This window comes from Haliaeetus leucocephalus, unplaced genomic scaffold (genome assembly GCF_000737465.1).
Source record: "Haliaeetus leucocephalus isolate CR32 unplaced genomic scaffold, Haliaeetus_leucocephalus-4.0 Scaffold450, whole genome shotgun sequence".
NCBI classification, from domain to species: Eukaryota; Metazoa; Chordata; class Aves; order Accipitriformes; family Accipitridae; genus Haliaeetus; species Haliaeetus leucocephalus.
Genome location: NW_010972886.1, coordinates 7,795,331 through 7,813,306, shown reverse-complemented (window position 1 = coordinate 7,813,306; position 17,976 = coordinate 7,795,331). Strand labels below are relative to the sequence as shown.

At 39.4% G+C, this 17,976-nt stretch overlaps 1 protein-coding gene across 1 annotated transcript in view; it reads right to left on the bottom strand.

Moving 5' to 3' along the window:
• Positions 1-17,976, bottom strand: part of COMMD1 (copper metabolism (Murr1) domain containing 1) — an 80,785-nt gene that overhangs the window by 48,127 nt on the left and 14,682 nt on the right. Inside the window, exon 2 of the mRNA XM_010574729.1 lies at positions 9,256-9,537. Coding sequence (XP_010573031.1) covers positions 9,256-9,537 — 282 coding nt within the window. The remainder of the gene's footprint in view (positions 1-9,255; positions 9,538-17,976) is intronic.

Here is a 17,976-nt window from a genome sequence, read left to right as displayed (position 1 = left end):
AATAGAACTGTTCACCACATGGGAATTCAATTTGTGAAGAAAGGTGAAAAAACAAAGCTGCTGGCAGATAACATATAAGCTGCTCAAAAGAAATGACACAGGTTCACTCTTCCCTCAAAAAACTAATACACACAGAGAAACATCACAAGTTTAATGGTACAGTTTGCAGTGATTTTTGCTTTGCTACTGTGGACTATGTTGGGTTTTTTGTTCGATCAGTTCTTGCACAGCCAAAGTTGGAGTCCAGCTTTTATGAAGAGTGTGTGTATATATATATATTTTTTTAAGACAGAATAAAGAGAATCCAAAGGATTAAGCAGCGAAGAAGGGTATAAGTTACAAGCGTTTCTCCCCAGTTATGTGCCAGCTTTCCAATTTTATATCTTCTGACACCTTCTCCGACAGCAGCTCTTCCTAATTAAACTAAATTAAGTAAGAAGCTGTTCTTATTTACACCCCTGAACGCTAATATTCGGGGATCTCAAAAGAGACCATGACAAACCTGGAAGGATCTCCAAAGTGTTTTTCAGCAGCAATGTGGCATAGTGTCAAGAGTGGGAAGGCTGGCCAACTGGCAAAGCCATTTTAAATGTACTTGGCCAAGCTAGGCCTGTAAAAACAAGATGCTTTGTCAGCCAATGCAGTGGGCACTTATGTTCATAACAACTCCTTTTTTTCCTGAGTTTTCTAAGAACAAATTACTTGCTAATGTTGACATCCAAGTCCTCTGAAGAACACAGATGGCCAGCAACACCAGAGCTAAGACACAAAGAGGTCAGTCACTTTGATTTCCAGCAAAGAAATTCCCCCTTTTTAAAATGTTTTTTTTGAGAATCACGCAAAACTTCTTACTTTTGTTAAAAAGAAGCTACCGGAGATTACAATTTTTGGTCCTTCAACCATGTTCCCCTTCCTTGAAGGCCTCCCAGGGTAACTATATTTAACAAAATATATCTATCCCAAGATAAATTAATTCAGAAAACAGACCACATTCACTTTCACACCCAAACTACATGCTGCTGGTTTTACAAAAGATGGGCAGTGCCAAAAGAAAACAGTAACTCCTATATATTTACCCCAGGAGGCCTTACATCAGCCAATGCTCTCTCTGGGTCCTCAGCAGTTGGCAACATGGCAGCAAATAGACCCAATCTTTGCATTGCAAAGCTGCTTTTTTAATAAGCCAGGAATTGATCACATTGGCCAAGTGTGGTCCCCTCTGCCTCCTGCCCCAGGCTTGGTATTAGTAAAATGAGAAATGGTGGTATTTTTTAATCCACCTTTTCCATTTCAGTTTTATCTCACTTTCTGCAAATCTCCAGAGACCTTCCATCTCATACATTAAAGCCCCATCTTTGCAAGCCTTACGCTACATTTCACCTCAAAGCCTGGGTTTGCTGCAGCAAGGCTGAATCTCTAGCTGGTTGGTAGATGTGAGAATGCTCCTCTACCCTCTGGCAGCGACCCAGGCCAGGCCGTGTGCTCTGAAGAAGGCAGAAGCTCTGACTAGGCTTAAGAGCAAGGTCATGCAGCCAAATGGTGCCAGTCTGCACATGGCATTTTGTACAAATGCAACGCTTCAATTTGCATATTTGCAGTCAGTCTCTATACAACTCCAAGTTCATGGTGGGGGGGGATTGCATGGACAGTGGAGTTGTCGGTGATTATTTTACACGACAGCAGTAGTGCAAGTGTCATGTTAAAACAGCTCTGCCAACTTGCCTCAAACTGAGCAATTCCTTTGGTGATGGGAGGGGGGCATGCAATTTAGGGTCTCTGAATTACCCAGTTAATGCAAAGTGATGAGGAAGCGCAAGAAACTCATAATCATCCTCTAAGCTCATTAGTGACACAGGAATCTAAATTAGAGAACAGAGCCAGAGCTGTGGAAGTTTTGATGCTCATCAGCCATCTTTGCATCCAGCCTCTGCAATGTGTTCTCTTTAAATGCTGTCAGCTTTTCTCAGCGCCCCCCCCCCAACATTCAGTGTCACAGTTCCCAAACAACCCCTCTCTCTCTGCTGAAACCAGACTCCCAATTTCCTGACCCAGAAGTTCACACATTCAGACTAAACTAAAGCACTAAGTACAAAAGCAACAGTAGCATGCTCTTAGCTCCATCTTCCACATGAGGTTCGGTGAATAGAGAAGGAACTAAAATGCACACAGTGACTGGTTTAAACAAGGAGCATGAAACCATCTGTTTCACCTGAAAGTCTGCAGGCTAAATGCTCAGGTCTGTAGTGGCAGAGACCCTGACCATATGTCTGATCACAGTGACTGTATCCCGCTTGAGTCTTGAAGATCTCAAAGCATGCACTGCCACAAACTCTCAGGGTAACCTACCATAGTGCTGCAGGAATAGCAAAGAAAAGGTTGAAAAGTTATAGAAATGCTTTCAGTAGGGAAGCCAGGATGAGGATTGAGGGCTGTTAGCTAAGGGTAGGTTCCAAAAGTGTACCAACCACTTCTGGGGATAAGGGAGCTGGTAGAAAACCACGGGAAGGACTTCCAGAAAAGCCATGAGCAGACAGGGATAACAGGGATGATAAGAAGAAGAAGGAGAAAGAACAGGTCCTTCTGACTAACTTGTGTGTCGTGCCAATTCCAGAAAAAGTTGTAGCTGAGTGATGAAATGCATTTGCTGGAGACAATTCTCCACAGACAGGTCTGTTGAACCCAGCTGCCCCTGTCCCAGCTTTATCGTAGTCTGTATCCCAAGGCTGCAAGAGATGGCTCCAGATCATCAAAGCTACGCAACATTTTATTGCTGCATGAGAATGCCAGATTGATGTTAGATTGCAAAATATTTGTTGATCGCATGAGATACATAACAGATGGCAAGTTCCCTGTCATAATGTCCAAGACCTCAATATATTTTGCAAGACAGTAAAAAAATTCAAGGGTCCAGGACTGAATCTGAATTTAGGCAGACAAAAGGCAGTAAATATGCATTGTTACAATAACATTTATCTTCATACAGCTTGCCTTCAATTAATCCAGAATTCTCCCCATAATACCCTGAACTTAGCTACAATAAAAAAATATTTATGTCTTACTTAAATTAGTCTATTTAACTACTTCAGCAAATCCAGTTCTGGAGTAAAAACAATTGACAAGGAATATATGTGTGTATGTGTGTGCACCTGCACGCCCGCATGTGTATATACATGGCACAAATAAACAAGGATGGAAACTGTTAGTACCACTAATTGTAGAATACCCTTGTTCCATATAGGATGAACAGATGAGATACTCATGAAAAATATTGTCAAATACATACAGTGGAAAAGTGACAATTCAAGTCAGACAGTTATTTAACATCTCAATTTAACGCTCTTATCTCTGTAACATATTACACTTAAAAATCCTAACAGCCACAAGTAACAAAATTCTCTTCTTGTTCCCCAAATTTCACTTTGCTTTCAGAAGGTGACAAAAAAAATTGAACTGTTGAAGCAAAGGACTACAGAGAGTGCCATGCAGAGGATTAAGGAAATAACTGAGTTAAGTCAGTCAACTGTGTTCCAGTTTTCTCTGTACCGAGTGACCCGTTGCCCTCTCTGGTTTTTATTTGCTTTTGCACTGTACTGCCTTATGTAACTGTTCCCTTCAGCTCATAAATTTCCAAGGTGAACAAAAGCTCAAGTGATTACATTCGGCTTGGCCACAAAGGTGATTTTTTTCCACTAACTTCTACTTACTGGGTTTTATATTTTTAATCACATAAAAGTATTAAGCCCATTGCAGTTAAGTTGATCGATTTGGCTTCTAAATGCCCACATTTTCCCATTTTTGACTGGAACATTATTTCCAATAATGTTAGTAACTACAAAGATTAAAACGGATTAAGGCTGGAAAGGAAAAATGGTTTGGTGGTTGTTTTTCCTTCCCCTTCACAGGGCAGGCTGCCCTTATTTTGGTTCGGGTACCTAGAACTGCTTTTCATCTCCCTAAGCATCGCTTTGCTCATACCAATATCCTACAAAAGGCGGTCTGTCTTTTCAGAGTAGATCCTACATAAAAAGGACTGGAAGTCCATTATCTGAAGTTATTTTCAGTGATAGCTCTGAAGCAGCCTGACCTGGAGTCACACAGAGGCAAAAGCAAGCGCAGCCATAATCCTTCCTCCCTATAGCATGACGTTTTCTTGATCTGACCTTTCTTCAGTGGTGAAAGCTATTGCTGGAGATAACGGCAGCCTAGGGAAACCAAGAGACCCATGCTTACAAAAATGCACAAAACACCAACAGATCCTCAGCAGCATTTAGTCTGTAATCCTAGCAAGGTAATGAGATTTATAGATGCTAAATCCTAAGGTTTTTTTATTACACTGTGAAAGCATGTTCAATTTTAATATTTGTCAACGTGCATGAATTCAGCTTATCACTTGTTTATAGCACACTTGATACAAATTGCAACCAAATTTGTGTAGAATATACATAATTAACAGGTCAGAAACAATTCTGATCTCCCCAAAGTTTACTTTGAGACCTACTGCACTCCTTCCCAGAACATTAAAAGAATTAAATCTTCACCATCATATAAACTAAAAGTTGATGAAATTTCAAGCTCCAGACCTTCAAAATCCTGATAGCATTTTACCTCCTACATATAGCACATGACAATTGTCTACGTTCATTATGAATTCTTTCCGCACCTGAATTATCAGAATTATTACCTGAATTATAATAATTTCCTTGGAATTACCAGGGTCTGGGCACAGCCATTAGTAGAGAGCAGACATGATATACCTAAGGTGAGCTGACAGTTCTTAACTTTTTCAGTATCAGGTAAGTTCTTGCACTGGCAAAGCATCACTTCATCTAGGTAAGTCCTTTCATCAGAAAGTATTTGTCTCACTGGTGAGAGTTTCAAGTGACAATCAAAATACAGTCAGAACTAGCAAATATTAGATTTCCAATTTATCAAACGTCTATTACTAATGTTTGCCCATTCTTTAAAGAAAGATGTTTGTTTTATATGAAGTTACATATCCCTGGTGATTTCAGACTTCAGAAAAATGATATGGAATAAGAGGCTGCTTTTGCCCTTAAATTTGAAAGAAATGATCCTAATTTCTTAACTTATACTGTGGCTCTTAGTATTTGCTATATAGTAGTATTTAGCTACCATATACTATTAACTAAGTTTTATGACACCTCTGTGAGGTAGATGTTTTAAGAAAGGAAAGAGAAAAGACATACAATGTTTTGGGAAAAAAACCTCTAATCCATAACCCTGATGTGATTTCCTCAGGTCTTTCTGGGAAGAATCCTACAGTAGAATCCCAGACTTATGTTAAATTAGGGCAGAAAATACTCTTTGCTGATAAAACATGCTTAACATCCCACAAAATGCCAATAAAAGTGCTATTACATGGATTACCATTATCTTAAACACTGAAAAGAAATGCACGTGAAAATACCCACTCTGTAAATAAGTTCAAGCATAAAAGCCAAGAGCAAATACCTAGGCTAATCTATAACATTTGATCAGTCTCAGATATTAAACTGCAAAATAAATAATGCTTCAAGAAAGTAAAACTTATTGGCAAATCAGCCCAGAATACTAGTGGGAAGAACACAGCCCCAGGGGAGAGAGGCACATTTCATAAGGAAAATAACACGACAAAGGCCATAAAACAAATTTAAATATATCTTAATGCAAAGCCACAGTGCAAAACCAATGCATTTATTTTCTATTAATGACAAGGTCAGATATAAATTTGTGACTGAAATCTGCAGGTAACCTGCACAGCAACGCCTGTTCACCATATGGAGCAGCACTGACGCAGCAGGGCAGGAAGGGCACGAGAAGGGCGACTCTCCAGCTCACTCCACTGTCCCTCCCGGCAGATTCGTGTCTGGTTGAAATTTCATGCCAAAAGAGCTTTACAGCAATGCTCCGAGAGGAAGGACAAGATTAAAAAGGACATAAAGAAGGGGGCAGGGATCTATAGATGTTTTAAGAGAAAGCCAGCAAGGTATGGAGATACAGGAGGATAAAACCATTGTGCAAAAGAAAAGATGGACTGTTCAAAAGGAAAGAATGAACTGGCAGTGATGAGCATTGAATATCACGAACAGATGAAGGCAAATGCAGGCTAAAGTGCAACTGCTTTAGGATTTTATTTTCAGTCATATTGTTAAAGAAAATGGGCTTTCAAAGCAGAGTACTTCATGGCTAGCACATTCATCTGCCTTTAACCAGGATGTATAAAGACTATATCACCAGCATAAAGGAAACTTTAAATGTCACTGTAAAATCTTTACCCAAGAAAAAGAGTTCCAACTGCAAGTTACAGGTCCTGAACCAAACTTTCTGAAGTTTGGAGCACCAGTATTTCTGAATGTTTCTCATTAGGAGTGTTTTTAAGAGCAATTAAGAGGAAAGGGTTCATTTTTTTCTAATATGAATAATTCCAAGGATAGTAAGAATTAATGCATGCAAGTTGTAATGGATTCTCAAACCCAGAAACATCTCTCTTCCATCAGAAAACATTCACGAAATTTGACGTAATTCATGTAAACTTGGTCTACTGGCATTTATGAACCAGTCACTTCAAATTCCCCATTTCTAGCTGTATTAGTTCTTACGCATACAGTCTTTCCATCATGAAAGAACTGACCGATTAAAACTCAGAGATGGCAAGCAGAAAGCAAGGTTACTTATTGAAGCAGAAGGAGCAGACACTCCACCAAACTGCTTGGCCTTCTGCTGGGCAGAGATCTAAATCCAGTCCAGAGAGACAGAGAAGAATCAGAGTGACTTTAAATTCTGGAAGGGTACGTTTTCTACAGAGCATTCCTTTGCTTCTGTTGAAACATATGAAATATTAACATCAACTCATTACACACCAATGCATTTGTATACTCCCCTGTTATCAAGTGTCCAAATGAAAACAGTCTGTTCTGAATAATTTACTCCTGAATCATCAGCCAGCTTTCTTCTACAAATCCAGATCTTCACTTTTTTCCAAATCACATCTATGACTGACAACCTTTTAGAAAAGATGTTCTCTCTGTTAAGTTTCAGAAAGGCACCAGCATATGTGTATTTGATGTGCTACAAAACTTGATATCTAGAACAGATATAAGTGTGCTAATGATAAAGTAAAAATACATATAAAGGCTATAAAACTTGATGGTTTTAAGTTTGTGGGCTGCATCCAGCATGCGAGAACAACTTGTTCAACCTCCAGTAGTAGTCTCTGAACATCTTTCCAGGAGGTGCCCGAACACAGGTGGGAAGAGGCTGAGGGCTGGATGAATTGTTCTGGCAACCCACTTGCTGCTGCTTCAGTCCCACGGTTCCCCCAACTCCCCTGCCTCAGCCCATCTCATGAGCATGCTGTGGACTGCCTCAGCCAAAAGCTTTGCAGCAGAAAACCTATTTAAACCAAAGCTAAAGACTACATGAAACCGCGGCGCCTTAAAAAAAAAATGACAATTTTGACTCAAGTGGTGACAATCCTAATTAGTCCATGATTATTTCTGTAGGCACCAGTCTAATACCCTTATTCGCACTGATAGTCAGACTTGCCAACAGCTCACTACTGCACTGTCCTCAGCAAAGGAGGCAAAAGTTATGTCTGATGGCAGTTCAAAAAATCCATTCACACAACCACTTCCCTTTGAAATACGAAGCTGCACTGCTAAAATAATTCATTCTGGTTTTGTTGTGGGGCTCTTTGGTAAGAGAAATTACAGTGTCTCAGAAATGTATTCATCCTTCATGTTCACATCCCCTTTCTCTCTCTGCACAGGGTAGAAGAAATATAAATGTACTTGCTGACTGATGTTACCATAATAATCCATTACCAGAGAAAAAAAACAATTTCAAAACAAGAGTCACTAACTACGTAATTCCCTTATGAAATACAACAGCGATTCTGAGTTAAGGATTTTTTTTTTTTCAATAAACATGGGTATTTTCCCCATTTGCTCACTAATGTACTCATTCTAATGTACTCACTGTAACTTTTTTTAAAAAAAAAAAAAAAAACCCAACTTTTTCCATTTGTTACTAATAGAACATAATTATTTCCAATCTCAAGATCCTGAACAGAAAACTCCACTTTTTAGAGGCTGGGCAAAAACCTAAAACCACACACCATTCTTGTTTTAGTCACTGTAGAGATACACGAGTGGAAGGCAGAGGGTCAGCACTTAGGAAGGCTAAGTTTTCGAAGACTGAGAGGAAACATGGACTAACAGAATAACTTCAACAATATCTACTGTCTCAGTAGGATCTCAATCTACTTGCACTTTCATTCCGGCCTTGGTATAGCCACACAGTTTCAGTTAAATCATGCATTCTGCATAGGTATACTCCAGGGGGGTGTGTGTGTATATATGTGTGTGTATGTCTGTGTGTATCCTTAGGTGTATCTAATCCAGGTGCTCTTTGCTATAAGCTACTAAAATATTACAAAGTCCAAAGAAACATACTAAATGTTAGCTACTGACATCAAACCCCCAAAACTAGCTCACGGTATGATCTGCAGTAGCTACTGCTAAGAATTTTAAGATTCTCTACCACACTGCAGAGGAAAGATACCAAACTGAAACACATTTTCTGTCAGAAGAAGAAAAATTGAGGATGGGAAGCTGTGCCTTTAGTTGTACATTCATATGAATTATAAAGACTGAAAAGAAGTGCAGTGTTCAGCACTGACAGAACTATATATCTCTTTCAGGCAGATAAGACCAGATTGCATAATATGCCTGGTAATAAAGATGTACTTGTAACATGAAAATAGGTGTTATGTAAAATATAGAGGAGTCTTTCCCCTCATTTATCCTAAAATGTAAAGGATGCTTGATCATTTATAATTTGTGAACTTTATTCTTTTTCAGCTTCTACTTTGCAGATATTACCTAATTTTAGTATTTGATTAGAAAAGGAAAAAAAGACCAATTGACTTTGCAGTGCATAGAACCAAATATAATTTTAATATAACTGCTAGTATGGCTGATTTTACGTTTAATTTCTACATCCTCAGATTTTCCAAGCTTAACGTAAGAAGAGCTGTCAATACATATATGAAGATATAACACAAACAAAAATTGCATTCACCACCCAGAACATACCCTTCTGTCCAAAGACGAACCACAAATTCAGGTACATCAAGGGCCCAATGGTGAAAAATACACTGACTTGATTTGGATGCAGTGAATTTGGCAATAGGTAAAATCCCTCAGCACATATGTAGCTAAAACAGATTTACATATTTTGCAAAAGAAAGCTTACCTGCCCATTTTTCCCCAGTTCCATTTCAACTATTGCAACAGGAGTGTTTATCTGATCGATGTGTCTTGACTGTGACTTCAGATCCACTCGCCAGTTCATGTTTTTCAAGACATTATCCCAACGGCTTTGATTGATCAGGCTCTCATGGATCTTTATTCGGTGGTTCTTCCAAAATTTTGCAATGACTGCAGCTTGATCCGACGTGATGCCACCTTGTTTTTTAGTTTGGGCAGTGAGAAAAGCCTCCAGCTGATTCAAATCCATGTCTGCTGAAGCAATTGACTGTAGGGGAAATAAGAGAAGTAAAAAGGAAAAGCTTATTCAAAAATACTCTTTAACAGTCTACCAAAAGGTCACTCTTTAGAGTTTTACAAAGATCAGATTTTAAAGGGCTAGTGCAAACAAACCTGGGTTATGGAAATAACCTCACAACTTTCATTAAAAGGCCATTTGCAAGTGCCTACCACTTATCCCAGATTCCTGGCCTCAGACAGCTGGAGGGTAATGGCTCATTAACAGTGATAAGTAAACCGGGAGCACCTTTGGGAATGCAGTACTGGTACAGGATAACAAGGAGGCTTCTCACTGTTTGCCTGGCCCCTTCCCCCAGTATGCCCTAGGCAGACCCAGCTCATGACTGCTGGGAACACTGGGTCAGGCACGATACTGCCGTTCTGATTTTCTGTTAAACAGGAAAGCAGAGGCAAATACGGCATGCCCCTGGCCAAGGCTGAAACAAGTGCAAAGACATCCCAGCTCACTGCAACATCCACAGCTTCATCTGCCACCTCCACACCGCAGACAAGGAAGCAAAACTGCCAAGTGCTGCACCAGTAAAGCGGCCATGGTGGTGTGCTGGCTGCAGCAGCGACAGTGCGAGTCTTCTGAGGGAGAGTCTGTGTGCATGGACCAATCCTTAAAAATGCAACTGCAGCTTCTCCTAAAGCATCAGTGGACTCTGTCAGGCTAAATACTGTGTTTGTGTTTTGCAAAGGAGTGTAAGGGGTCATTTACTCCTCCTCCCTGCGCAACAACAGAAATTATTCTTCCCGACCCCTTTTTTTAATATATGTCCAGTTTTTCCACCTATTTTTCCAAAGCTGATAATCCTACAGCCTTAAATTTGTATTGCCGAACTGGCAATGGTTGCCACATATGGTCACGAAGGGAGGGGGAGGATGGGAGATGGAAAGAGGAAACTGTAGCGAAGTTTCCTCATGGTAGTTTCAAGCAGACACTTTTGCTTCATTCTCACCCAAAATGGATGCAGCTTATGTTAAATGAACATGCCACATCCAAGCACGTGCCAACATGGAGCACAGCAAGGTGAAGCACAGCCAGCACTGCAGTCCTTGGGATTTGCCTCGACTTAATTTTCCTTGACATGGTATTCCTACTGCTATACTCTACACATTCAGGGAAATAATCTCACTCTCGTTAGCCAAGGGGGTAACACTGTGTGGCTTTTGGCTGGATACGCACTGTGTGCTTCACATTGCTTGTCTGCAAAATTGGATATCGCTTATCTAAAAAACAAGGGGTTAGTGCTCTGTGAGCTTGCCGAGGACATGAGACCTACTGCTTCATTGGCAATGAACTGCAACTGTCAGCAGGGTGAGCTACCGGCCGGCTTTGCTGCCTTCCTCTAGACCGGACAGATGTCAAAGGGATCTTAGGCACATCAGGAGCAGCCTGAAATAAAATGGCAGGTAAAAAAACAACAAGCCACCGTAAGAACTAACCCAAAACAAAGAGCTCACACATCACGCAGGTGATGGAGAACAGCAGCAAGTTTGCTGCTTTGGAGGGAGTAAAGTCAACACTGCAAGGCTCTCAACTTTCAGCAGATACACCACAACATCCTCCTCACCTTGAGTTCTTTTCCAAGAGAAAAGCACACCAGAAACAACCCTCCCCCCCAAAAAACCCCAACAAATAACTTGTGATCTACTATGGCTAGCTGCCTTCTATCATCCAGTGTGTAAGATCTTTCTCCAGAAGCATTGGTATTTTTTAAATTTTTTTTTAAAGGGATGCACTGCCTTCCCTCACTCTCGCAATGCCATCTGTTACGTGATGGAGAAAAGAAATGGCAATCCACACTAGAAGTAACTGCTTGGCTGCATCAGGGTTCCAGCTTATTGGGAGCATCTGCCAATTTATTATAAAATTTGAGATTCATAGTGCACTGCTCTGCCTTTTCTATAGGGCATTCACTGTATCTGTATATATTGCTTGCTTTTATCATGAAGATAATTAAGAGGTAATTATCCTGTAATAGCTAATTATGCTGTAAGTGAAAAAAGCACTTCTTTTCATTTTCAGAAGAAAAGCTATTTAGACTCACAGTCCCTTCCTACATCCACAACTTAAACAGGACTGTGTTAACAGCAGTGTGGAATATTTTCTGTTTTAATATTTTTCATATCACTACATCTATGTGGGGATCTGTTTGCGTGTTGTGTAACACCAACTACTGCTTATGTGCGCCTTTTGTGTTGGCTTATGTGAACAGGGGGAGGAACAGAGGTGAATCAACAACCTCAGACCCCAGCACTTTATGTAAGCCATGTCAAGACAAAGATCAAGTTGAGATGCAGACTTTCTTCTCAGTTCAGCTGTGCAGAAAATTGCCTTCTGTTTTATTCCTGCACAAGAACCAAGAACATAAACTGCGTCCTCTGCAGTGAATGAAGCAAAGGTGTCATGGAGAAACATCTCATCTGCATTAAATATGAACCTAATGCAGATTCAATGGATCAAATAACCAGGTAACTCTTTTCTAGGCTTGACTTTATAACCTTCAAATACTTCACATTTGTAATTCTTCAGATTTTTTTTAAACCTCACCCCCTTCACAACAACTCTTTTTGCAAGATGCAGCAACATTCCTGGCAGTGCTTTGCTAAGCTGATAAAAAACACATGCACAAAGTTCCTTACTGTGCTTGACACATGATATAAACCTGACTTCGAAGTGTATCCAAAAGAGGAAGCTTGACCAACCTTGCAGTTTTAAGCATGAGGAAGACAAAACAATATTACTAGGGCTTATACAGGACAGTTAAACTTGCCTGTTTGGCAAAGATCATCAACAGACTGATGATTAGTTAAGATCCGGCATGAGCTACATTTAAAAACTCTGCCCATTCATGTACTATAAGGACCCTGATATAGTTTGCTACCAAAATACTATCACACAAAACAGAGGAAGGAAACTTGTGTATCACAATTAGCAATCATTTATCTCTCTCACACAGACATGTGTGCACATGTACACACATGTACACAATATGGGTCACTATACTGTACACAGCTAAGAAACCAGAAGATAACAACCAGACTGTATTTTGGTGGAATATTTATCAGATAATGCATGCTTTAAATAATATACCAATATAGTCCATCATTCAGACTAGAATCTCTCTCAGTTTGGAAATACGACTACTACTTAAAAACTTCTTTAAAAAAAAATTAATTGGAAGTGGGTACAAACAATCAATGAGTTATACTTCAGTATAGCTGCACAAAGTTATTAATGAAGACATATTTTCTTTGAAATTCCTCAACAAAACCCACTAGCTATAAAGGTTTCCAAATCACATAAGAAAAGCAACTCATTTTCATATTCTTTTTCATCTTAACTTGGAAACATTTCACTGTGAACAGGAAACCGGATATAAGTTACAAAGAATGAAAGAACAATTAAGGTATTTGCTGATCTTCCATCTCCTTTATTGTACTAACACTTACACAACTCATTCTTTAAAAAAGCGTAGTCCTACTCCACTGCTCATATGAATGACCACAGTTAAATTTTGGACTTTTTTAAGCTTGAGGAAAAGTTGTAATTTAACATATCTGCACAGCATTACAAACAGTACTTTCCATTACTTTTAATAATGTTCATTTATTACATAGACTATCAAATTACAATGAATACACATTATTGATATTTCTAAGGATTAAATTAAAGTTAAAACGTGAGTGGTTCTTCTGTGCTTACAACTATAGACAGGTAAAATATATCTGATTATAGGTCTCTGCCCTCATGCTTTTAGGAGCATCCTAGGAGCTTTGGATGAGCATTTACCACCACCAGGACAATGACCTGCTATTGTCCAGCTCCCACAGCAGTGATAAAGATGGTTTCACTGCTGGAATAAGCAACACACATATTTTAGCATCAAAACTGGAAACTTCTCAGGACTTAAAGGTGTTGAAACCTGTTTTATCCATCAGCTCCTACAGCTGAATCACTGTCAGTATTGGTTCAAGAGGGATACATCTTATTAATGCCAATTACTTAGTCCAGACAGACCTTAAAAAGTGCAGGATCTACTGCTGTACCTTGAGTCACTGTACTGTCAGTGACACACATCATTATATTATATAGACATTATATTCTGAGCTAAGTGTGCGTACATGGAGATTCTGCCTTAGTTGTTTCCCACCTTATCACTTCAGTCCTCAATAAGCATACTTTTGCAATATATTATCACAGCCCCCTTTCTATTTACAGACTGTCCCATCTGTATACAGTTCTTCAGCATGTCAAGAAGCACTCTGTTGAAAGTATGACACCAAAGAAAAAAAGTAACTGGACCCAAGTCCAGTTTTTATTGGTAATCACAAATTATTTACTCTTTCAACATAAAAATCTTCAACTAACAAAAAGCGGAAAAGTTTTCTAAAAATATATACAATCATAGCTGTTCTATGCCAGTGCGTAATTTAATTTACATTACTATGACTATTCACTCAAGTGACTAAGAAAAAAACCCAACTATTTTCAAAACTAAAGTCTGTAAGAGAAAACCATTAGATATTAAAAATTTCCTCACATTATGTATTTTGAGATTTGTCAAAATATACTTCCCTGCCCCCAGGAAGCACAGCTTATAGACAGCATGTCATACTACAGGCACACAAATCCTATCCCCAGCAACTGGCTACACCTTTCTTTCCGGAGGCTGGGCAGATCCTTTTAAATAACAAGAAACAGTTTTGGTCATACTGACTTCTCCTTGTATTCAGCTTCAACACATACCCACTATGTCTTCAAATATAATTCAGACAATAAAAATATGACTTCAAATACTATTTCCTTAATGGAACGATATTTGATAATCTGGAGAGTTTTGTATTGGCTTAATTAGATCCATTAGACATGTGCCTTGGTACACAGAACAGGAAAACAGACTTAAATTCATTATCTCTTCTGAGAAATAAAGCCTGATAAGCATGCAATACTAGTGAGAAACAACAACTGGTAAAACCCACTAGGAAAAAACACACTTCAGTTCCAGAAATAAAACATTACTTGTCAACCATTACAGAAGAGCTCCAAGAACTGGCCATGCCAGCATGTGTAAGCATTTTCTCCAGCTGACCCTCACAATTGCAGGCTACTGCCAGCCTGTAGCACAAAGAAATCACAAGCTCAGAGAAACAAACAATTCAGTGCCATGTACTGTACTAATGAACTCGCCTCTTCAGGTTTTTGGGAGGTGGGGGTGAGAGGCTATTCCTGTATCACAACCCTTGTAATTCGGATGCTCTTAGAAATACCTTGAAAACCCTTTCTCAGACCCCTGGGACACATGCACAGAGAGGGGGGACCAGCCGCAGACAGGAGGAACATGCCACAGGACCCCGCTCAGCCAAAACACTTTTATCGCACAAAGTCCATTCTTGTTAACGTCAGAATACTATGCATTTCTTTTACTTATCGTCCTTCGAAGAAAACCTTTACTAGATCTGGGGCAAATAGGGGGTGCCTGCTGCCTGCAACTTTGGTGTGTGTAATTTCTTTCTCCTTACCTAAAAAGAAAGGCAACCCTGGGAGAGATGGGGGGAACAGAAGCAGGCCTCATCATCTTTGGGTGTAACGGCACACGTGGGTCCCAGTGACACTAAGCTATTTGTCAAAGTTAGCTCAGCATGTTCTTCTGCAAATAGTAGCTTTGGACAGGAGGAGTTTGAGAACATCTCTGCAATCCTGTGGTTTTTGGGTCCTCCTTTGTAAGTATGTACTAACCAGACTCTCTCCCAAGGGCTGCTGAGATATCCAGTCCTGTAATAAATGAGCTGTTCCCATAGATGTTCCCTGGATATTAGTCCAGTAGACTTTCCCACATTTCTGGAGACAGTGGAGGTTTTCAACTAGCTGGTAGGTTGTGCCTCACAAACAGTGTTTATTAGAGTTCAAGAGCTCTCCTGAGAATTGGAATTAAGATAAAATTAGATGTAACAGCCTGCTTGTCTGCATTTGAAAAAGGTGATCCATCTTTCAGGAAAAAAAACAAAGCTAAAGGCTTCTACACCCCCCACAAATCTGTAAGTCAGAAATCACAAGTGATCTTAATAATACATTTAGTATTTCTACATCAAAGTAAAAAGATTTTAACTAATCTTTAAGTCTTCATGTAATCTATGGGAGATCACATAAATTCTTTTAGTCAAGTTCCATACTATGTCCCAATATTATTTTAGTTTGCTTCTTACTGAGCTGTAATACACAGTTAAAAGTGACATGAAACTGCTTGCTGATACAAAAGAGCTAACTGCGAATCATTAAGAGGATAATAATACATATATATTGTTTAAAACCTGTAATTCAGTTTTTTTCTAGTGTGTAATAGATCTTCTGCAACAACTATTTCTTATTCCAACCTGTAGAGCCTTTTGATTCATTGCTAAGGAAACACTAACCAGGTCAACGGACATTCAGTAGACTTGTAAGTATTTTTAAGTTTGAGTTATTCTGACTTTCATCAAGTGTTCTTCTTGGACAGGAGGACTCGCAACACACAGCAACAACAACAAAAATTACTTAACTGCTACTGCAGATGGGAAAAATTTGTGTGCATGATGAAGTTTCAGGCAAAAATTACATCCTTCCTGCACTTCTAATCTCATTAAGCTTGATTCCACCCAGACTTGTCAAATGCACACATGGGATAAAACTCTTCTTCATGGGTTGCTTCCATGCTTCTTGACTGACTCCCTCCATTTTCTCCCCCAAGGTTCCCAGGTTTTCTCCCCAAACCCCTATCTTATTTTTTTTGCATACAAGCTCACCAAACCCAATGTTCTCTGCTAAAATTACTTTTTCATTTGAACACTAAGTTCAATAACAGGGGAGTAGATATTCAGCTATTTTTGGCCTAGCTTACAATTGAACGCAAAAGAGATCTCAGCGTTAGTTTTTAAAAGCATCTGAAGTGACCACAACATTTTTTCCTCCAGACTGCCTCTGACATTAGTCTGTGCGTCTGCTAGAAATGAGCAGTTTGAACTCATAATTCCATAAAACACCACTTCCTAAATTTATTTGTACGAGGTGTCATTTTTCTGCGGTATGAAGACTCATTTGATGACAAAGGAGGATGAAAGGTTGATTAAAATAGGCAGCCACCAGATGAACCGCAACCTGAGCCATGCTCCTCCTGTGGTCAGATCGTACTTCCTGTAAACCTGCTGTGCTGAGCTCAAAAAAGTGGCTCTCCCACCCCAGCCTCATCCTAAAAAATACCTTTATGTGAAGGAAAGCTGAGAATCATCAGGATTACTCTGTCCGGACCTACTTAAAGACTCTGCCTAGGCTTTATACCACTTACAGAACAAAAATAAATAAATAAATAAATAAACCCAAACCAACAGGACAAACCCACTCACTAATAACATTAGTCATAGCTAGATCTCCAAACAATGCCTGCATACTCAAGACTACGAATAGAAACCAAAAGCTTGGATTTTAAAGCAATAAACATAAAAAAAGCACTACCATCCCCTTCCTGAATAATAGTTCCCAAACTACTTAAATTATTTAAAATAGAAAGTGGAAGAGATGTACAAGAAAAAAGGCAATGGAACGCGCTTCTCAGAGCACAGACAGGCGTTGGACAGGCTAGAGGGAGATGAAACAGGGAACCAAAAAAATAAGGAAATGTTCTATTAATAGCAGATATACTTGCAACTACAAGGGTCAAATAGGAGGATTAAAAATATAAACATATTAAAATTAAAAACACAAATATAAGTTGTCCATCCTGGCCTGTACTGAACTGAATTACAGCAAAAAAATTCCAAGCTTTGCTATCAATTTTCTCCCCCCTTGAGTAAAATTCTTTGCTATGGTTTAGGAAGCACTTTGCCACTTGGGGTGGAGGCAAAGAAATGTCACATTTCCAGTAGTTCTGAACATGCAGCCATGTTACAGGCAAGTTTGACGGGTTCAACTTTTTTCAAAACAAATGTGCATACACATGTGCTCCCTGAACTATGGGAAGCAAGTTGTTTTCTTGGAGAATGTATAAATCTTTGCAGGTTACATTATTCAGTCTAAAATGGATTTTTCTTCAGTCCTCCTGAAGGAGCTGGATTCAGAAATAAGAACTCTCAACAGATGGAAGCCATTTAATGCAGCATTGCTGAAGACAGAGAGAAAAATAAAAGGCAGAGAGAAAGGCAGATAGGACAGAATAAATACCAGATGGCAAATACAAAAAAATTCAAGGGAGGGAGTAAAAGCAGGAAAAGAGAGACAGACACACACAGTGACAGTCCCAGAATTGGTGACATGACCTGTCGTTCTCTTAAGAGACCACGTGGTTAGCCTTTTTTCCTGCTCCTCTGTTCTCTTACAATAAGAGACAACTGTGTTTATCAGGTGTCTACAATCATTCTGGGAAAATTACTTGCTGCCATGGACTATGGC